We start from the raw sequence: 22,373 nt of genomic DNA on the forward strand, positions 1-22,373 counted from the left end.
CTGTCAGTGCCCCCCTCGGTGCCTGTCACCCAGTCATCCCAACCCCCCTCCTACCTCCTCTTCCACTACCCCTTGTTCATTTCCCAGAGTTAGAAGTCTCTCATGTTTTGTCTCCATCTCTGATTTTTCCCACTCATTTGCTCTTCTTTCCCCTTTAATCTCTTTCGCTATTTTTTATATTCCCCAAATGAATGAAATCCTATGTTTGTCCTTTTCTGATTGACTTACTTCACTCAGCATAATGCCCTCCAGTTCCATCCACGTGGAAGCAAATGGTGGGTATTTGTTTCTAATGGCTGAGGAATATTCCATTGTATACATAGACCACATCTTCTCTATCCATTCATCTTTCAATGGACACCGAGGCTCCTTCCACAGTTTGGCTATTGTGGACATTGCTGCTAGAAACATCGGGGTGCAGGTGTCCCTGCATTTCACTGCATCTGTATCTTTGGGGTAAATCTCCAGTAGTGAATTGCTGGGTCATAGGGCAGGTCTATTTTTAACTCTTTGAGGAACCTCCACACAGTTTTCCAGAGTGGCTGCACCAGTTCACATTCCCACCAACAGTGCAAGAGGGTTCCCCTTTCTCCAAAACCTCTCCAACATTTGTGGTTTCCTGTCTTGTTAATTTTCACCATTCTCACTGGTGTGAGGTGGGATCTCACTGTAGTTTTGATTTGTATTTCCGTGATGATAAGTGATGCAGAGCATTTTCTCATGTGCTTGTTGGCCATGTCTATGTCTTCCTCTGTGAGATTTCTCTTCATGTCTTTTGCCCATTTCATGATTGGATTGTTTGTTTCTTTGCTGTTGAATGTAATAAGTTTTTTATAGATCTCGGATACTAGCCCTTTATCTGATATGTCATTTGCAAATATCTCCTCCCATTCTGTAGGTTGTCTTTTAGTTTTGTTGACTGTTTCTTTTGCTGTGCAGAAGCTTTTTATCTTAATCAAGTCCCAATAGTTCATTTTTTCTTTGTTTCCCTTTCCTTCATAGACGTGTCTTGCAAGAAGTTGCTGTGGCCAAGTTCAAAAAGGGTGTTGCCTGTGTTCTCCTCTAGGATTTCGATGGATTCTTGTCTCACATTTAGATCTTTCATCCACTTTGAGTTTATCTTTGTGTATGGTGTAAAAGAATGGTCTAGTTTCATTCTTCTGCATGTGGCTGTCTAATTTTCCCAGCACATTTATTGAAGAGACTGTCTTTGTTCCAGTGGATAGTCTTTCCTACTTTGTCGAATATTAGTGGACCATAGAGTTGAGTGCCCATTTCTGGGTTCTCTGTTCTGTTCCATTGATCTATGTGTCTGTTTTTGTGCCAGTACCACACTGTCTTGATGATCACAGCTTTGTAGGACAACTTGAAATCTGGCATTGTGATGCCCCCAGCTCTGGCTTTCTTTTTCAATATTCCCCTGGCTATTTAGGGTCTTTTCTGATTTCACACAAATCTTAAGATGACTTGTTCCAACTCTCTAAAGAAAGCCCATGGTATTTTGATAGGGATTGCATTGAATGTGTAAATTGTCCTGGGTAGCATTGACATTTTCACAATATTAATTCTTCCAATCCATGAGCATGGAATATTTTTCCATCTCTTTGTGTCTTCCTCAATTTCTTTCAGAAGTGTTCTGTAGTTTTTAGGGTATAGATCCTTTACCTCTTTGGCTAGGTATATTCCTCGGTATCTTATGCTTCTGGGTGCAATTGTAAATGGGATTGACTCCTTAACTTCTCTTTCTTCAGTATCATTGTTAGTGTATAGAAATGTCATTGATTTGATTTCTGGGCATTGAGTTTGTATCCTGCCACACTGCCAAATTGCTGTATGAGTTCTACCAATCTTGGGGTGGAGTCTTTGGGTGTTCTATGTATAGTATTATGTCATCTGCAAAGAGGGAGAGTTTGACTTCTTCTTTACCAATTTTAATGCCATTTATTTCTTTTTGTTGCCTGATTGCTGAGGCTAGGACTTCTAGTCCTATGTTGAATAGCAGTGTTGAGAGTGGACATCTCTGTTGTGTTCCTCATCTTAGGGGAAAGGCTCCCAGTGTTTCCCCATTGAGAATGATATTTGCGGGGATCCCTGGGTGGTGCAGCAGTTTGGCGCCTGCCTTTGGCCCAGGGCGCGATCCTGGAGACCCAGGATCGAATCCCACGTCGGGCTCCCGGTGCATGGAGCCTGCTTCTCCCTCTGCTTGTGTCTCTGCCTCTCTCTCTCTCTGTGACTATCATAAATAAATTTTTAAAAAAAGAGAGAATGATATTTGCTGTGGGCTTTTTGTGGATGGCTTTTAAGATGCTGAGGAATGTTTCCTCTATGCCTACACTCTGAAGAGTTTTGATCAGGAATGGATGCTGTATTTTGTCAAATGCTTTCTCTGCATCTATTGAGAGGATCATATGGCTCTTGTTTTCTCTCTTGTTAATATGATCTATCACGTTGATTGTTTTATGAGTGTTGAACCAGCCTTGCATCCCAGGGATAAATCCCACTTGGTCATGGTGAATAATCTTCTTAATGTATTGTTGGATCCTATTGGCTAGTATCTTGTTGAGAGTTTTTGCATCTGTGTTCATCAGGGATATTGGTCTATAATTCTCCTTTTCGGTGGAGTCTTTGGTTTTGGAATTAAGGTGATGTTGGCCTCATAAAACGAGTTTGGAAGTATTCTGTCCCTTTCTATCTTTTGGAACAGCTTTAGTAGAATAGGTATTGTTTCTTCTTTAAACGTTTGATAAAATTCCCCTGGGAAGCCATCCGGCCCTGGACTTTTGTCTTGGGAGGTTTTTTGATGACTGCTTCAATTTCCTCCCTGGTTATTGGCCTGTTCAGGTTTTCTATTTCTTCCTGTTCCAGTTTTGGTAGTTTGTGGTTTTCCAGAAATGCGTCCATTTCTTCTAGATTGCCTAATTTATTGGTGTATAGCTGCTCATAATATGTTTTTAAAATCATCTTTATTTCGATGTGGGAATTGACCCCGGGACCCCAGGACCACGCCCCGGCCAAAGGCAGGCACCAAACCCCTGAGTCACCCAGGGATCCCCTCCTCGTGGTCTTTTGTTTTTCTCTTTTTTCCTCAGCTTCCTTCCTTGCCATCAACTTGTCTTCTATGTCACTCACTCTTCCTTCTACCTCATTGACCCTCGTCATTAGGACCTTCAGTTTGGATTGCATCTCATTTAATTGATTTTTTAATTTTGGCCTGATCAGATCTAAATTCTGCAGTCATGAAGTCTCTTGATTCCTTTATGCTTTTTTCCAGAGCCACCAGTAGCTTTATAATCGTGCTTCTGAATTGGCTTTCTGACATTGAATTGTAGTCCAAATTCTGTAACTGTGTCAGAGAGTACTGTTTCGAATTCTTTCTTTTGTGGTGAGTTCTTCTTTCTAGTCATTTTGCTCAGTGCAGAGTGGCTGTATGAGCGGGCTGAGTCAAGAATATCAACCATGACCTAAGTAAATTTCACCCTAGATGATTCTGCCCAGGTCAGAGACCAGAAATTGAAAACAAAGATCAGAATGAAACAAGAAAGGACCACTAAAGTGACAACCATATTTTAAAACAAAGTAGTAAAAAATAAAAGGCCAGGAATCCCAAAGAAGAAGAGGAAAAAAAAAAAAAAAAAGAAAAATGAAAAAAAGGAGAAGAAAATATAAAGGGAGGGGTACTGGGAGATGGTGGTGGTTATGAAGTTTAGTGGAGGGAGAATTATTCTACCTGAGGGGTTCTAGATTGTGATCCTCTTGTTTCTAAGTATATTAAGTTCTCTATGTTAGAAAATGCTTAATCCCAAACTTATACAAACCTGAAACACTTGTAGAAGGCCCCAACATTGACCACCAAAACATAAATGAGATAAAAGAGGGGACTGAATGGGAATGAGGAATCTCACAGAACGAACCAACATGGTATTCCACTTGGTTCTGGGCGCATGCTGGTCATGTTTTAGAAGGTATTAACTTCTGCCATTGGAGAATAAAATGAGGCAGAGAAAACAAAAAAACACAAAACAAACAAACAAACAAAACCCCATATCTTGTATATCTCCCCAAATTAAGTTGAGTATGTTGAAGGGAATCTAGAAGTGGAAAAATTATCTAGGACTTGTAATTGTAGAAATATGAAAGTCAAAAAGGAAGAATCTTAAAAATGAAAACGTACATTTTTTAAAGAAGTTTTCTCTCTACTTCACACTTTACATGGTAATAATTAATTAGGGACTCAAATGTGAAAGTCAAAACTATAAAAGCTCTAGAGTAAATTAGTAAGACTACATCTCTATAATCTGGAAATATGAAAGGATTGCTTGAACATTAAACTCTGACCACAAAAGAATAGATTGGTAAATCTATTTGTTACACATGCAAGTGACAAAAAAGTACTGACATTGAAAATATAAGTAATCCCTATATCAATAAAAAATACACCCTTTGAAAAAGAAAGTTAAAATGGCTAATAAGTAAATAGATGTCTCACACATTAGTGGTCAAGAAAATATAAATTAATACCTCAATGAATATTATTTGTTGCAAACTAAACTGCCTCAAATTTGAAAGACTGAGAATATAAAACTTTGCTAAGGTTGTGACTCAATAATTTATTCACTGCCATTTGGGACTGAAAATTCCCAAGTTAACAATAAGATATTTTTCACTAATTTTTACATTAAATTTTTTTAAATGGTGGTGTATATACATAACAAAATTCACCATCTTATCCATTTTTTTCTAAGATTTTATTTATTCATGACAGGCACAGAGAGAAGACAGACGCTTAACCAATTGAGTCACCCAGGCACCTTCATAAATTAATTTTCAAGAAATTACTGAACACCCACTCTTTGCCCAATGCTATGCTAGGTATAACGGGTGTTAGGGTTTCTTTTAATGATCGGCGGAGAAAATTTTTTTTTTTAATTTTCATTTATTTATGATAGTCACACAGAAAAGAGAGAGAGAGGCAGAGACACAGGCAGGGGGAGAAGCAGGCTCCATGCACCGGGAGCCCGACGTGGGATCCGATCCCGGGTCTCCAGGATCGCGCCCTGGGCCAAAGGCAGGCGCCAAACCGCTGCGCCACCCAGGGATCCCTGATCCGCGGAGAAAATTAAAGACAGTAGAGCAAGGTGGTAAGTTGAGAGTGCTTTAATGAGGAGCGCTCCTGGGCGAGGTTTCGTGACTCGGAGAGGAGGCCCAAGTCAGGGAAACCGCAGGGGGGGCTTATAAGGAGTTTTCAGAGGGAAGATGGGGGTGGGGCATTCCGATTAAGGGTTACAGGTCTTTGTAAACTAAGTTGGATAGGGCGGCCAGGTGGCGTAGGCGGGGAAGATGGGGGTGGGGCGGCAAGGCGCGTAATTGCGAGGTTGCTGGCCTCGGGTCGGCCATTCTGAGGTCCCCAATCTCACCAGCCCAACAACGGGGATGTAAAAGAAGTGGACTATGTGGTACCTGACTTCATGAAGGGCATGTCTTCCTCCATCCCACATAGAGCAGAGAATACTGCCTACTTTGCTAGACTGATAACTACTCCTGAGCTGGAATCCCTTCTGTAGGATGATCACTCCTGGCTGCTAATCAGACTACACAACTGCCGGGGACAAATCTATAGCAAGATGAAATTAGGATAACTGGTTCCTTGCAATGAGGGAGATTGCACTGCAGAATCCAGAAGTGTCTCATCAATTAGAGAGAGCTATAAAGTTATTATCAGATTTGGGAAGGGCAAAGGTTAGGTGGAATCTAAATAAAGCAATATTTTGGTAGGCTCAAAGCAGAAAAGAGCTGTGTGTAAAGAGATCAATATTAGGTTGGACTGTAAAGTGGACCCAGGGGCCTATTCCTTGGAATTGATAAAGTTAAGATAGATGCTGAATATGTTCAGAAAGCCTTTATTAGAGGCTTTTTAGGTAAAATGGAGATAAAGGCTGCTTCTTTGAAATTCACTTAGATCATGCAAAATAGGAAGAACAGGATGTTTCATTCTTATTGATACGACTTTAAACAGTAAGTTTTCTGACACATGATTTTAGAGAACAAGGATTCTAAGTAAGAAAGCGGTGGTCAAAGGGATTGTGAGGACACTTCGCAGCTGCAGCCTGTGGTAGAAATATTGTTTCCTTCGGATCCCTGGGTGGCGCAGCGGTTTGGCGCCTGCCTTTGGCCCAGGGCCTGATCCTGGAGACCCGGGATCGAATCCCACGTCGGGCTCCCGGTGCGTGGAGCCTGCTTCTCCCTCTGCCTGTGTCTCTGCCTCTCCCTCTCTCTCTGTGACTATCATCAATAAATAAAAATAAAAAAAAAAGAAATATTGTTTCCTTTACCTTTGCAGCTGGTTTTATCTGTCTCTTATCTGTGTCTGTTATTTGTCAAAAAACAAAACAAAACAAAAAAAAAAAAAACAAGACAATGGGTCCTAAATGAAGTTGCTTAGGTTAAGCCTCACTTCACCAAACTGAGAATTAGTGTAGGGGCCAATGGCAGATCGCCCCAAGATAAGCCGCTTTGGCATGAACATCATTTTGAGTTAAAAACAATCCAAACCCAGCAGATCCAGAAAAAACTTCTTACTTCCCCCTCAACTGCAGGCCTTACTAGGAAGTGAGCTATTCATAGAGCTGCCTCTTTACCTAAGAAACTTGTTTGCATAATAGGTCACCTTTGTTTTCCAAACCTCTCTCTCCTTCACCTTCCCAGTAGTGGTCTCCCTCCCTTTGTATCCTCAGACCCCCAGCCCTCTCCTAAGCTCATATAAGCATCCTGCTTCCTGCCTTTGGAATTTCCATGTCTGTGCAGATTCCCCCATATGCACACTATTACTCTTGGATTTGATTCCCTGTACGTGGTGTTAAATTTGGTTTTCTCCTGTTAACCTGCCTCATGTCCATTTGATTCTCGTCTAGCTAGAAGGACCTTCCTAATTCTTCCTCCCCGTGAGTTTCATTTGTCCCAGACAGAACCTTGCACCACCCGATCAAGCACTAGTTAGGTGTCTGCGTGACAAGATCCCCGCCACCCCCTAAAGGTAAGTAACTTGGCAATCGACAGACTCACTTTCTCACTTCGTGGCTAGTCTGACTTTCTCGTTCCCACTCCCTGATGCCCCGAAGTCCTTCATTTTGCACAGCTCCCGTGAACGCCATTCTGGCCGCCGGGCTGGATGCTGCCTCATCCAAATCGGTGTTTTTTTTTTTGTTCAAAGAAACTCTTGAATATCCGAAAATACGCTTCGGTCTATCTTTTCACATACCCCAGCATGGCAAATGGCCAGTCTGATTCTCACTTCTTCAGAGGGGGTGGATGCTTTGCTCCCTCCTTAGCTGTCCATTCGCCACACGATGCAGGTTCCTCGGCTGCGCCGACCTGGTCATCGGCTCTGGAAAATGACGGACATCGATCAGCCTTTCCTTCCAAAAGTGGAGGCAGGGTAGGGCCACAGAAACCCTAAAGCTCGCGCCTTCTAGGGTTGGTCCGCCTCCGCCCTCCGCACGCTCCCTCCGGCTTCCCTCCGGCTTCTCTCCGGCTTCTCTCCGGCTTCTCTCCGGCTTCCCTCCGGCTTCCCTCCGGCTCCCAGGTGTCCCAAGAGGGATGGATGCCCGGGGACGCCCTCCGGGCTTTGAGTCCGTTCCCCAGAGCCCTGGAGGCGGCAGGACAGGGCTCCGGCTGCAGAAACAGGAGGCATGCTGCTTGGACTGGTTGACCTACACACTTGACCCGCGTCCTGGCTCCAGGAAGGTCCGCGGTGTATGGGGCTGAGAGTCGCAGCGCCAGCCGCGGGCCCCAGGGCCGCGCCCCCGGCAGCCATACTGCGCTCGGCCTGCGGCTTACGTCCTGGCCCCGCCCCCGGCGTCCCCTCGGCCCCGCCCCCGGCGAGTCCCCCTGCTCCACCCCCCCCGCCCCGCCCCCGGCGTCCCCCTCGGCCCCTGCGTCCCACTTGGCCCCGTTACCCCGGCATCACCCCCCCCCCGGCTCCGCCCTGCCCCCGCCGTCGTCCCCCTCGGCCCCGCCCCCGGCGTCCCTCGGCCCCGCCCCCCCCGTCGTCCCCCTCGGCCCCGCCCCCGGCGTCCCTCGGCCCCGCCCCCCGGCGTCCCCCGGCTCCGCCCCCGGCGTCCCCCTCGGCCCCGCCCCCTGCGTCCCACTTGGCCCCGTTACCCCGGCATCACCCCCCCCCCCGGCTCCGCCCCGCCCCCCCCGTCGTCCCCCTCGGCCCCGCCCCCCCCGTCGTCCCCCTCGGCCCCGCCCCCGGCGTCCCTCGGCCCCGCCCCCCGGCGTCCCCCGGCTCCGCCCCCGGCGTCCCCCTCGGCCCCGCCCCCTGCGTCCCACTTGGCCCCGTTACCCCGGCATCACCCCCCCCCCCGGCTCCGCCCCGCCCCCCCCGTCGTCCCCCTCGGCCCCGCCCCCGGCGTCCCTCGGCCCCGCCCCCCCGTCGTCCCCCTCGGCCCCGCCCCCGGCGTCCCTCGGCCCCGCCCCACGGCGTCCCCCGGCTCCGCCCCCGGCGTCCCCCTCGGCCCCGCCCCCAGGCCCGAGCTTGGCGCGCGAAGCTGCAGGGACCGGCGGGGGGTGGAGCCTCCGTCCGGAAGCCGGCGAGTCGCTGTCATGGCGGTGCCGGGCCGCGGCGTCTCCCTGGTCGGCGGCCGCCTGAGCCGCGCGCGGGCGCTGGCGGGGGGCCCCGCGCTGCCCCTGGGGGCGTCGGCGGCCGCGGGGCGCGTGTCCCGGGGCCTTCGGAGCAGCGGCGTGAGGTAGGCGCCCGGGACGCTCCCGTGCTGGTGCCGGTGCCCGGCGAGCGGGACCGCGGGCGGGGGGAGGGGCGGGGGCCGCTGGCGAGCTCCCCGGGGGGGCCCGAGGCCGGGGCTGCGGGCGGGGCCCTGCGGGCGGGTCGCGAGGGCCTCGTTCGGGCGCAGCGTGCACGTGGCCGGCTCCGGGCTGCGGCGCAGGGCGCTCGGGGCAGGCGGCCGTCGGGCGGGTGCGGGGGCTCGGGCGACCCGCGCGCCTCGAGGAGCTGCTGCGCTCGGGCGGTGGTTGCGTCGCGGGCGGAGCGGGCCGCGTGGTCCGCCCGGGAGCACAGGCGCCGGCGTTTCCGGACTCGGCCGTTGGCCGTGCGAGGTCTTCTCCGGCCCCGAGGTCAGCCTTGGTCTCCCGGGGCCTTGAGCGCCGCAGCCCCCGAACCTCTGGGCCGAGAGTGAAGCGACCCGCCCCGGCCCCGCATCCTCGCATCTCCGGGCCGCGGGGGCCGGCGCCCTGCGCGCTGCGAACAACGAGCCGCGGTTTCGACCCTGCGGCTCCGGACTCTTCACTTTTCCGCCCTCTTGTTGGGGTTACAGACCCAAATCTAAAGAATCTTTATTTTTATGTTTATTTTATTTATTTATGAGAGTCACAGAGAGAGAGAGAGAGAGAGGCAGAGACCCAGGCAGAGGGAGCCCGACCTGGGCCTCGATCCCGGGACCCCAGGGTCACGCCCTGGGCCAAAGGCAGGCGCCAAACCATTGAGCCACCCAGGGATCCCCGATACAGGTCATAATCACAAAAATAAATTATTATTTAGCTTTTATTTTCTCAAGGCAGCACTAATCAAGTCAGGACAGGGCGGTGTGTTTGACCTCTTGTCACTCAACACCGTATACGAAGGTGACGTTAGCATCAGGTCGAGGGACACCTGTGGACTGCTGGGTCTCGTGGGGAGGAATTCGGACAGTGTTGATGCTTATTGGTGTCTCTTTTCTCTTCTAGGACCAGCAGAGAGAAGAGATTCCATCTTCCAGAGGTCGCCACTGTCTGCCTCCCCACTTGCCCCCATCCTCAGTCATCTTTTTGAATGTGTAGTTACACGCCAGTTGTCTGGTTCTTCATAGTGAGTGTAGTTTAATCTGACGACACTCTTACTGACTTGAAATTTGAGCCTTAGTGTTATTTTTACTGAAAATTATCTTGAGTTTGGTAAACTCTCCCCGGTATGGACTGTGTTAAATTAACAGGTTTATTACCAGTTTCTGAGCTATATATATAGAGAGAGGCTTAAATGCAAAACGAAAAAGCATTTTTGATTATTTTTCATATATTTTTTTTGATGATTTTATTCATTCACCCATGAGAGACACACACAGAGAGAGAGAGAGAGGCAGAGACGCAGGCAAAGGGAGAAGCAGGCTCCATGCAGGGAGCCCGATGTGGGACTCGATCCCGGGTCTCCAGGATCAGGCCCTGGGCTGAAGGTAGCACTAAACTGGTGAGCTACCCAGGCTGCCCTATTTTTCATATTTTTGATTAGATACCTACGATAATGGAACATATAAGTACTTCTTCAATGAAGTATTTTTTTTTTATTAGAATTTCAAAAAGTAATCTTTTTTTTTTTTTTTTTTTAGATTTTATTTATTTATTCATGAGACAGAGAGAGAGAGGCAGAGACACAGGCAGAGGGAGAAGCAGGCTCCATGCAGGGAGCCCAACCTGGGACTGGATCCCAGGTCTCCAGGATCAGGCCCTGGGCTGAAGGCGGTGCTAAACCACTGAGCCACCTGGGCTGCCCTCAAAAAGTAATGTTTGACGGGATTTGAAAATTATAAAATCTTGAAGTATTTAAGTTTTCTCTCATTTTTTAGATTTACAGTGAGATTTTTTTCTTATTTTATGAGAAATTTCATGAGAAATTAGTCTTATTAATTTGAAGAAAATATATTTAATGTCAGAGATTATTTAAGCCCTTATATTTGTTGCGGCTTATTATTTCTTGAAATATCTAAAGCGCCAAAAGGTTAAAAATTTAAAAGAAAAAGTAGTGATTAAATTTGTATTGTTTTGCCTTTCTGTGTGAATTTACAAATCAAAATTTCTTTGGATTATAAATATCACATGAATCTTTGGCCCAGTGCTTTCAACGTATGGAGGTAGGCAGCAGCATTTCCCATTTGGAGGGGAGGTTCTGCACCTTGTACGTTAATGCCAAGGTCAAAGCAGATTTGCAGGTATCCTGCAAGAAGAGCTCAAATGCAGCTTTTGATCATCCCACCTGAACTCATTTTCAATAATTAAATGGATCTCTTAAGCTTTGGTTCCACGTTTATCCTGTTGCAAAGTGATTCCTAAAATAATTTATTTGGCAGATTTTCTTTTGTTCCCTGCTCCTGCTGTGATGCCTTTTAATATTTAAAAATTTAATTCCAGTCTATAGCTCTTAATAGAAGCCTCACCTTACTTTATGTCTCATTGCCAATGGCGTTACAATTTTGCAGCTAGATCAGCATTTAAAAAAAAAAAAAAAAACGGGTTGCCTGGGTGGCTCAGTCCAGTACGCAGCTGCATCAGGCTCCCTGGTCAGATTCTCCCTCTGCCCCTTATTCCTGAGCTCTCTCTCCCTCTCTCTCTCTCTCTCTCTCATAAATCAAATCTTAACAACAACAAACACCACTACAGTTTTGGAGCTAGTAAAAGATACTGGTTTATGTTATTTAAATATTCATGTCTTATAGAGGGAGTAGTTGAATTTTATAATTGAGAAAAGCCCAAATTTGGCAAGTAAGGCTGTTCATTTTTATTCATACTCTCCCTGTTAGTATTTATGCAACATTTCTGTCTCTACGAAAGAAGTACTTGATTTAAAAATCCTTTTATCATGTGAAGCTTGAGGGACTCAGACTCCACTTAGGACCCTGACTAAAGCTGGTTTTCCATAGACTGATTTCAACCAAGATACGAGTTCCAATGACTAGCAAAAGCAGTTTCTCAAAATCATATTTTGTTGGGAAATGTGATAGTGTGGTTTTCCTATCTTAATGCTTTATCAATCTAATGAGATAGCTGTCTGGCTACAATGTTGATTTTATAAGCAGTTCTTAATGTCATTTTAAATGTGGAACCTAAATGTTTTACCTTTTAGTATCTATATCTGAGTTTTATGTCCTCGTCCCAGCTGTTTACAGATAATGTGTTCAATGTAATGTCTCTAAAATCAAGTTTCCTGATTAAAATAGATCAATAGATGAAAAAAGACTGGCATTAATCTCAGATCTTGTTACTCAGTCATGGTGTTAGGAATATTTAGCAGTTTCTTTAATGATCTGACCTTGTTTTTCAAATGTTATCTTTTCATGTTAATACCTTGATTGGATGATTAAAAACAGCAGGAGAAAACCAAGCACCACATAATTTTCCACGATCACATACTTTCTGGAATTCTCTGGAGCCCGATGACAGGTTTTAAAATAGTTTGGCTTGGAGATGATTAAGTTGTAGAGGGAGGTTTAAAGAGCTTGGAACTTGGGAGGAATTTGAACTGTCCGTGGGATAAATTAAAGATTAGTAGTAAATGAGATTCGCTATTAAGTGCCATTTGGACCAGAAAAAAAAAAAAAAAAACAACCCTAAAAGAAAACTTTGTGGTCATAATGGAACATAATCTAAGCCTAAATTAATGTCAAAGAACTCATGGTTGGGGATTATCCAAGAATGCTTATCCAAGCTGTTCCACTTAACATTACATCATGTCCATTTTCTGTGTTGCTGTTGTCTTTAGTAACATTTTATTGGCTGCATTATATTACATTAAGTCAGTTGGTCATAACATAACCATCTTGGCATTGTTCAGTGTCTAGTTCTTAGAACATACGAAATAATTTACTCTCAGATTCAGGTCATGTTCTTGTCAACATTGTACCAATGAGATTCGTTCACTTAATGATCTGAAAGTGATCAATGATGTGTGTAGATTTCTGTGATTACAATAAAGAGTGTGCCTAGAACCAAAAGACTAAAGATTCATAATTTTAAAGTTAGGACATTTATAGTTTAAAATAGATGTCTTTCTCTTTCCCTATGATCCTCTGTTTTGTTTCTTAAATTTCACATGAGTGAGATGATATAAAGTGATGAAATCAGGGAGGGAGACCAAACATAAAGAGACTTTTTAACCATAGAAAACAACCTGAGGATTGCTGAGGGGAGGAGGTAGAGGGATGGGGTAACTGGGTGAAGGACATTAAGGAGGATGTGATGTAATGAGCAATGGGTATAACGTATAGCTGATGAATCACCTCTACCTCTGAAACCAATAATACATTAATATGTTATTACATTATATATTTTTGAATATAAATTTAAAAATGAAAAATTTTAAATATAATTTTTAATTTTATATATTTTTAAAATTTTAACCCCCTTTGGTTATGAATAGCTGGAATGAATATCATCTTGCCTTTAATCCAGTTGTGTTGAAAAATAAAATTTTTTTTTTAATTTTTTTTTTTTAATTTTTTTTTAATTTATTTATGATAGTCACACACACAGAGAGAGAGAGAGAGGCAGAGACACAAGCAGAGGGAGAAGCAGGCTCCATGCACCGGGAGCCTGACGTGGGATTCGATCCCGGGTCTCCAGGATCGCGCCCTGAGCCAAAGACAGGCGCCAGACCGCTGCGCCACCCAGGGATCCCTGAAAAATAAATTTTTACTGGTGTTCAGTGAACCTTTGTGCTAAGCACTTTGCTGAGATTTTTTGTTGTAAGTATATCCTTTTATTCTCAGAACAGCTGAAATAGACTATTCTTAATAGATTGGGTAATTGAGGCTTAGAGAAACTAAATAACTTGCCTAGATTAATAGTAAATAAATAGTGAAGACAGGGTTTGGCTCTATCTATAAGCAATTTATAATTGTTGACATACCTATTTTCCTCTTTTTGAAAATTTATTAAATTTCATAGAAGTTTTGTGAAACAAGAAAGCTTATTTTGCATATAAATCTTAAAAGTTATTGTGTCAGATTCCCTTAATGAAGGGTATTTTTTAACTTGAGACTTTATGGATAGATTACTCGCCTGTAACAAACTTAGCATATTCTTCAGTTGTGAATGTTGGCAACAAATCACGGTAATATTAGCATTAGTTGAGATATTGCCAGTAAAAACCACAGATACTTAAGTATTACAGTATTTGATGTAGAGATATCAAAATATCATATACACTTACCACTACTTTGTTGTTGTGGTAGTTATTAGACCTGCCACTGGATGATCCTCTTAATGCTTTAGAAAAAAAAAGTGATAGCAATATTTCAATAAAACTGACTGCCTTGTAAACCTGTGTATTTTACATTAAATATTCAAAAGATTATTTTGAGAAGCTGTCCATATGATTCAGCAGACTGCCCAGGGGTTCTAATGGTACAAAACTTAGCATCTAAGATTCTGAAAAAAGCGGAAATATTTAGGTAGCTAATGTTCTATTTTACAGGTTAAGGGACCTGAAAGAGAAATTGCAAAATTGAGTCACAGAATTATGCATAATGAAAAGAACTTGTTTTTAGGTTATGCTTCTGGTTACAAAAGTATAATTTCTGGTAAAATAACGTTAAAGTATAAGTATAGAAATTATGTGAAATGAAATGTTTTTAAAATTCCATAAACTTCACATTCCTAAATATTAGTCACTTTCAAAAAATTTATTTACTTCAGAAGGCTCCCTAGTACTAGAGTAGAGACATTTCTACTCTTTAATTCAGACTCAGAATCTCCAAGTGAGGCCCTAAAATACACAGTGATTAAGCGATGGTATGACCTGCAGAGAAATTTGAATTGCTAATGATCATATTAGACTTTTTTATCTTGATAGATCATAAACCAGTCCATTGCAGCCCTAATTTAAAAAAGTTGTGGTTGAAAATGAGATTGAGGGGATCCCTGGGTGGCTCCGTGGTTTAGCGCCTGCCTTCGGCCCTGGGGTCCCAGGATCAGGTCCCACATCGGGCTTCTTGCATGGAGCCTGCTTCTCCCTCTGCCTGTGTCTCTGCCTCCCCCTCTCTCTGTGTCTCTCATGAATAAATAAATCTTTAAAAAAAAATGAGATTGAAACCTAGATGCAGAAGCAAGATACCAAGAATACAAATTAAATATACTGCTGATCCTGGGTATATTTTATTTGTTGTTATTTTACTATTTTACGAAGGAATATTTTGATACCCCAGAAAAGTAGTGATTTTTTTCATCTCTTTACTCCTTTACTATAGTTAAATACATTTTGTTCTAATAACCATAGATTAGAATGATTACAGTTTATTTCCTGGAAAATATGGAGAAATCAACAACCTCATGGAAACAACACTAAGTGAGGTTTCTGGTCTCATTTGCTCCTGGTTATTTGAGTATATCACCATCTGTCACTTAAAAGAGCCATTTTTGCAAATCAGCCAGTGAACTTTTAGCCAAATCCTTTTCTGTAAATTAAACAGAACATTATGTAGATAAGGAAATTGCATTCAGAGCAGTTAAGTGTCCAGCCTCATTACAGCTCCCATCTACTAAGAAAGACTCCACTGGAAATGTAAGCAAACAGGCATTTATTTGGGCAATTAGAATTGCAATTTGGGAAACCCAGATTCAGGTAGAAAGCTGACTCCTGAGAAAGACACAGAGGGGACAGAATTATAAAGGCTAAAGGTTACGAGTGTAGTTCTCATTTAAGTCATCAATGCAAAACAGATTGAAACTAGGTTAACTCGGATTGGCTGGGTTAATACTCAAATGAGGGATTTGAGGTGAGGAGGTTAAGTCTAGGCTGAGGGCTGTAGCTGGCAATAAAGTTGAGTTCCTCCAGTGAGGGCTTGCATAAATTCCTCCTTCCTACAGCCTTTCCACCCAATTTAAAAGAGACTTTTTTAGACTTGCAGGCTCCATTTTAAAATCTCCTTTTACACTATTAATGGTAAAGTCAGGGCTGACTTACGGCTTAGAATAAATAATTTGTAATGCATTATCCTGCCCTAATACTCCCTGCTCCCCAAACTCCCAAAACTGATTTATTGCTTTTTAATGAAGCCACATTTAGTGCCAGCCAGGCAATGGGGGGAGAATACTGAAAGGGAGAGCTCTTTGTCCTGCAGCTTTTGGGGGTCACTTGCAATATTACCTATTCAGAAGATGTCACCTGAGCAAGTAATGACAGGGTGCATTGTGTGAGTAATATCTAAAGGGTCAGCAGTCCAACTGGCTCAGCGATTGGCGCCGTCTTCAGCCCAGGGTGTGATCCTGGGGACCTGGGATGAGTCCTGTGTGGGGTTCCCTGCATGGAGCCTGCATCTCCCTCTGCCTGTGTCTCTGCCTCTCTCTCCGTTTCTCATGAATAAATAAATAAAATCTTAAAAAAAAATCTAAGGGATCAAATTGCACTCTTGGTGTATATTAATGGCAATATGACTATAATTTTTTGATCAAAAAACATTTTTAAGAGTAAAATGAGACATTAAAATAATGAAAATTACATATTTGGAATATTTTACTGACTTACAAATATTTTAGGCCCTATAAAAGAGTCCTGTTCAAAACTTTTTCAACATTAACATTTTAAAAGGTAATTTATATCCTTATACATTAAAACCATTGAAAAATTTTGATCTTAGTTTTGTATTAATTTTTTAATGTTAATTATGTGACTACTAACTTTCAACATGCTGAATTCTTGGTACTTATTGAATCAGTTTCTTAGCTGTTTAATACCTTGACATTGATCATTTCCTGGAGAAAATCTTTTTTTAAATTTTTTTTTTAAGATTTTTTATTTATTCATAGAGACAGAGAGAGAGAGGCAGAGACAGAAGCAGGCTCCATGCAGGGAGCCCGATGTGGGACTCATCCAGGGTCTCCAGGATCACGCCCTGGGCTGAAGGCGCTAAACCGCTGCGCCACCGGGGCTGCCCTCCTGGAGAAAATCTTATGCTTAATTTAAAAATTAAATATGCTACAGTTTTTTTCTTAAGTTGGAAATTATTCTTTAGACAATGTAGTTTTAGTTTTCAGAGTACTTTTTCTACAGATACTAAAGCACCTATTAAGCTCAGAGCAAACTTCTAAGTGGAACATCATTTCAATTCTAGTTTTTTAAATATTGAAATAAGATATTTTAGCGTAAATATTTTCACCATTACTGTCTTTGTGTCTCCTTTCTGAATACTTCTCTTTGACAAATACTTATGTTAAATGTCATCACATAAGTTGTTTCTATCTATGCCTTTTAAAATATTTTGCCGTGTTTAGATGTGCTAAAATTATAGGTCTTTTTAATTATATGCCATTACATTCCCAAATATAAATGTATTCAGTGAAAAGTAGCTCCATCAAAAGATTCTTCCCACAAATTGGTATATTTTATTTAGTTTTATTTTTTAAAGATTTTATTTATTCATGAGAGACAGAGAGAGAGAGAGAGAGAGAGAGAGAGAGGCAGGACACAGGCAGAGGGAGAAGCAGGCTCCCTGCAGGGAGCCCGACGGGGGACCGCGTCTCCAGGATCATGCCCTGGGCTGAAGGCGGCGCTAAACCGCTGAGCCACCAGGGCTGCCTAAATTGGTATATTTTAAATTAGGATTATAGATGTATTTGTTTACTAAGGTACCCTAAACTAGATGGTTTAAAACAATGGAAAATTAGCCTCACACTTCTGGAAGCTAGAAAACTGAAATCGGGATAGTGTGGAGCTTTGTTCTCTCCTCTTCTTGCTGGCAATCTTTAGTTTTCCTTGGTTTGTAGTTTCATAAACTCCCAATCTCTGCCTCTGTGGTCGCAGGGCCATCTTCCCTGTGTGTCTTCAAATGGAGTTCTCTGTGAATATCTCTGTGTCTTTTCTGATAGGGACGGCAGGCATATTGGATTAAGGGCTCACTTTACTTCGTATGGCCTCATCTTCATCCTACATCTTGATTATATTTGCAAATATCTTATTTTGAATAAGGTCACAGTCACAGGTACAGAGGATTCAAATTTGAACACATGTTTTTGGGAGACATAATTCAGCCCACAGTAGACTTTCAGAATTGCTTTTATGTTGTTCAAGCCTTTGTTCAGTTCTTATATTGCTTCTCATACTTTTGAAGGGATACATTTCTTCCCTTGCTTTTGAAGGGACACATTTCTTTTTATAAGCTTTGGTTTCAGGGATTACGATTCACTAAAAGTTTCAGATCTCAAGTCCCCTTTCCACTTGGTGTTTTCTTTGAATGTGTTGATTAGCAATTTCCAACAGATTTTGACCAAAATGCAACACTTTTCGGACTTTAGATTAATTTACAAAGTAAAATTTCAAACATTTATTTCTAAAATCTGACATAGGCAGTGAGGAGAGTAAATTCTGCCATAGTAAAATAATTTTTTTATATTCAAAATATAATAAGGCTTGCAGTTTAGTTACAGTAACTGGATTTATGTGTACGGTATTTGCTAATTTTGGTTTTGATTTACATTTTAGATAATAGTAGCTTATGACTTGTTTGCACATAGCTATAATTTGTGCCGTGACCCATTTCGGGCATATATGTTTCACAGGTTTCTTCATATTGAAAGTGACTGGCCCCCTGTCAGGAATATAGAGTGAGGATTCCTGCTCTGGGAGTGATGCGGGCCTAAAGAAGTTCTTTTTTTTTTTTAAGATTTTATTTATTTATTCATGAGAGACACAGAGAAGCAGAGACATAGGCAGAGGGAGAAGCAGGCTCCCTGCTGGGAGCCCCATGTGATATTTGATCCCAGGATCATGTCCTGAGCCAAAGGCATGCGCTCCACCCCTCAAGAAGTGGTTCTTAACTGAGGCTCAGCAGAACTGCTTTATACCTGCTTAAATACAATACTATGGGATTTTAAAATCTAGTCTATAGAGTCTCAAGAAGTTCCTGGCAATTTCTTAGCCAGTTTGTTTCATCAGCTGAATCCAGTTGTATTCTATGACAGGAATTTTGCCAGAGTTTGCACTTCTTGTGCAAACTAGAAGCAAAACTGGTTGAGTTTTTCATTAGAATTAAGAACTTTTCATCAAATGTAATCAAAAGAAGTGAAAAGACAAACCACATAATGGTGATACTTGATACACAAACCTACCTGACATGAATGTGTAAATAACTACTACAAAATAGACACAGATTAATATTTCATTAGAAAAAGGGTCAGGAGTGATGAACAGGCATTCCAAAGGAGAGGAGCTCCAAATGGCCTATTAACCTATAAGACCTTCAACCTTTAGTAATTAGGAAAATGCATATTAAGACCACAATTAAATACCATTGAACTAATTGGTTCAGTTAAAAACTTTGACAATACCAAGGAAGTAGAGCAATAGAAACTATTGTACACCACTGATGGACTTGTGAGCTAGTGCAGCAGCTTTGGAAAACAAGTTGGGACACAGCTGAACACATGTATCCTATAATCAGCAATTCCATTATGGAGTGTATACCTTTAAGAAACATGCATATATTGTATTTTATAGATAATGTTATATCTTCAATGTTTAGAGTTACAAACATTGGTTAATAAAGGAAAGCAATGGAATTCTAAACCCACATTTCAGGAAAGTGCTTAACTCTGGGAGAGGATAGGGTTTGGATGGAGAGGGTTACAAGATGATTTTGGTGATTGTGGTGATACCTTAAGCTGGGTTGTAAGGTTGTTAATTGTATTATTTTTCCTTTTTATACGTTTTATAGGTACTTTCAGTTCTCTTCTAAATATAGTTCAATAATACCTCTTTTGATAACATTTAAAAAAACATTTTAAGATGGATAAATAACTAGGGACACCCACCGGTGGCTCAGTGGTTGAGCGTCTGGCTTGGGCTCAGGGTGTGGTCCCAGGATCCTGGAGTCCCAGGATCAAGGAACCTGCTTTTCCCTCTGCCTATGTCTCTATGTCTCTCATGAATGAATAAATCTTAAAAAAAAAAAAAAGATGGATAAATATCTAGAATACCGTCTCACCATTTTACATCACATATTCCCTTTTAATCTTTAGTCGTATGCAGGCACATTTTGACAATTAAAATTATGTACCTACAACTTTTCATCCCATATTTTCACTTAACTTTATGCAGAATGTGTTCACATATTGCTGTTTTTGTAGTTACTGTTTTCAGTGGTGCAGCGTAAGAATTCCAACAACTTATAATACAGTGAACAATTTATTTTAACTCTGGTGATTCCACAGGTATTTAATAAACACATACAATGTGCGAAATACTCTTGGGTAGTAAGAAAATGGTAGTAAATATAAACTTCCTGCCCTCCAGGCTTAGAGCATGGTGTGTGCGTGTAGGGGTGTGAGGCAGTGGTTTTCACAAGGGTTTGCTATGTGATAGAAAGGTCAGGGCAGGGTCCTGCAGGGGCTCACAGCAGAGGCAGTTCCCTGGGGCAGATGGGTTAGAGAACATTTCCCAGAGAACTTTCCAAGCTGAGACTTGAGGAATGTGTGGGAGTGAAGGAGGAACAGACTTGGTAGGACGTTGGGGAGGTCAGAAGGAGTAGAGTTTCAGAAAGAGGGAGTAGTGTATGTAAAGGCCCAGAAACACCCTGGCACAGTCAGTACATTGAAATGCAGCTGCTGGGCAGCCCGGGTGGCTCAGCGGTTTAGCACCTGCCTTCAGCTCAGGGCCTGATGCTGGAGACCCGGGATCGAGTCCCACATTGGGCTCCTTGCGTGGAGCCTGCTTCTCCCTCTACCAGTGTCTCTCTCTCTGTGTGTCTCTCATGGGTGAATAAATAAAATCTTAAAAAAAAAAATTGAAATGCAGCTGCGTCTAATGTGGGACTTGGTGAGCATAGTGTTCTTTAGCAGTGAGGTAAAAGAAAGCTCAAGCAAGGGGCTCGTAAGCTACAGGAAATTTGAGTTTTAGTTAAAATTCCCTTTGCTCAATTTTTCCGGTCAAAAGTATTGGAGTTCTATTTGTCTTATGTTCTTGTCCTCACACCTTACACCCAGTCTCAGTAAATCCAGTGGTTCCAGCCTCAAAATTAACTCAGAACTACCCTCTTTGTCCAAGCCACCATCATCTCCTGCCTGGGATACCACACTAGCCTCTGATTGGTACCCCCACTCCTCCCTTGTTATCATAGAGTCTCCCCACATTTTAACCAGTTAGGGAATAATGAAAATCGGGTAATAGCATTCTGCAAAATCACCAAATGGCTTTCTGTATCACAGTAAAAGCCAACATCCCCTTGAAGGTCTGCAGCACCTTATGTGATCTGATGCTCCATGACTTCTCTGACTTGTGTCCTGTCCTGGTACACTTGTTTCCACCTTGCTGTTCATTAGCCATGCCAGGTGTGCTCCTGCCTAAAGTACTTACTATGCACTTCCCTTGGCCTAGAATTATTTTGTCCTGATACCTTCATGACACATTCCCTCATTTCCTTCGATTATGATAAAATATCACCTGATTAGTCAGAGAAGAAACACCTAACCCGTCCATATAAAATGACAACTCTCTGGGATGCCTGGGTAGCTCAGTCAGTTAAGTGTCCAACTCTTGGTTTCAGCTGAGGTCATGATCTGAGAATCATGAGATCAAGTCCTGCATTAGGCTGGCACTCAGCACAGAGTCTGCTCGATATTCTCTCTCTCCATCTCCCTCTGCCCCTCCCCCTGGGCACTCGCAAGCTTTCTAAATAAATAAATAAAATCTTTAAAATGATAACTCTGGCTTCCAGATACGCCCTTTTCCTCTGTTCTTCACATGATATGTTAAATGATATGTTAAATATTTGCCTTAAAAAGATTTATGTCTTCTTATAAAAAAATAAAAAAGCTTACCTCTTCTTCAACTAGGATATAGTTCCCATAAAGGTGGGCAGTTTGTTTTTTGTACTGTTACTTATATTTCCAGTGCCTAGAATACTGCCTGGTAGATAGAAAGTTTTCAGTGTGTATTTATTAAATTGATAAACAGTAGGCTTATAGTGAGGAGTTTTAACCAGGGAACTGGCATTGTTAAATTTGGAAAATCACTCTGGCTATGTGTGGAAAATGGGTTGGCAGAGAATGACTTGAGTCAGGGAGAACCCTAGCAGCTGTATGCTTCTATGGCTGAATATTTGCACTATTATTGATATTTAACATTTTTCAAAAATGTGCATGTTGAAGGACTATGCAAGCTAAATAATGAATGTGTTTACTAGTTCTTCCAGCATATGGACTGAAATGGGCATAGTGAGATACCACCACGTAGCCACTTGCAGTCTAAAATTTGAAAGACCAGCCATATGAAGTTATGGCAAGTATGTGGTGCAACTGGAACTCTCATATACTGTCTGTGGAAATGTAAAATGGTACACCCACTATGGAAAACAGATTGAAAGATTCTTACAAATGTAGACATATGACCCAGCCATTCCACTCCTGGGTATTTGCTCAAGAGAAAATATGTACTTACAATGACTTGTATATATGTGCATACCGTGCATATGTGCATACAATGACTTGAACATGAATGTTTATCACAGCTTTATTTGGCACTACTAAAAACTGGAAACAACATAAATATCTATCAACGACTGAACAGATAGATAAATTTTGATATATCCATACAATGGAAAACTACTCAGCAATAAAAAGAAATGAAG

General features: G+C 42.5%; 1 protein-coding gene and 1 long non-coding RNA gene across 22 annotated transcripts in view; one reads left to right on the forward strand and one right to left on the reverse strand.

Moving 5' to 3' along the window:
• The window catches only part of LOC144283788 (uncharacterized), a 61,482-nt gene extending 53,634 nt beyond the window's left edge, over positions 1-7,848 (reverse strand). The window contains exons 1-3 of one of the 4 annotated variants that reach the window (XR_013352348.1): positions 7,707-7,848; positions 7,060-7,381; positions 5,139-6,279 (exon numbers count right to left, since the gene is read on the reverse strand). This is a non-coding gene — a long non-coding RNA (uncharacterized LOC144283788). Of the gene's footprint in view, positions 1-5,138; positions 6,280-6,341; positions 7,382-7,706 lie in introns of those variants that run through there. The other 3 variants (XR_013352350.1, XR_013352347.1, XR_013352349.1) reach the window with 3 other exon arrangements.
• A 748-nt stretch (positions 7,849-8,596) lies between these two features.
• The window catches only part of MTHFD2L (methylenetetrahydrofolate dehydrogenase (NADP+ dependent) 2 like), a 134,474-nt gene continuing 120,697 nt past the window's right edge, over positions 8,597-22,373 (forward strand). For 4 of the 18 annotated variants that reach the window (XR_013352354.1, XM_077848350.1, XM_077848355.1 and 1 more), the window contains exons 1-2: positions 9,156-9,519; positions 9,736-9,769. Coding sequence is in view for 11 of the 18 variants with exons in the window: in XM_077848350.1 (XP_077704476.1) it covers positions 9,354-9,519; positions 9,736-9,769 (200 nt within the window). In the remaining 7 variants the exon portion in view is untranslated. Of the gene's footprint in view, positions 8,745-9,015; positions 9,127-9,151; positions 9,520-9,735; positions 9,857-22,373 lie in introns of those variants that run through there. The other 14 variants (XR_013352355.1, XM_077848363.1, XM_077848362.1 and 11 more) reach the window with 11 other exon arrangements.

Source organism: Canis aureus, chromosome 14 (genome assembly GCF_053574225.1).
Source record: "Canis aureus isolate CA01 chromosome 14, VMU_Caureus_v.1.0, whole genome shotgun sequence".
NCBI lineage: Eukaryota > Metazoa > Chordata > Mammalia > Carnivora > Canidae > Canis > Canis aureus.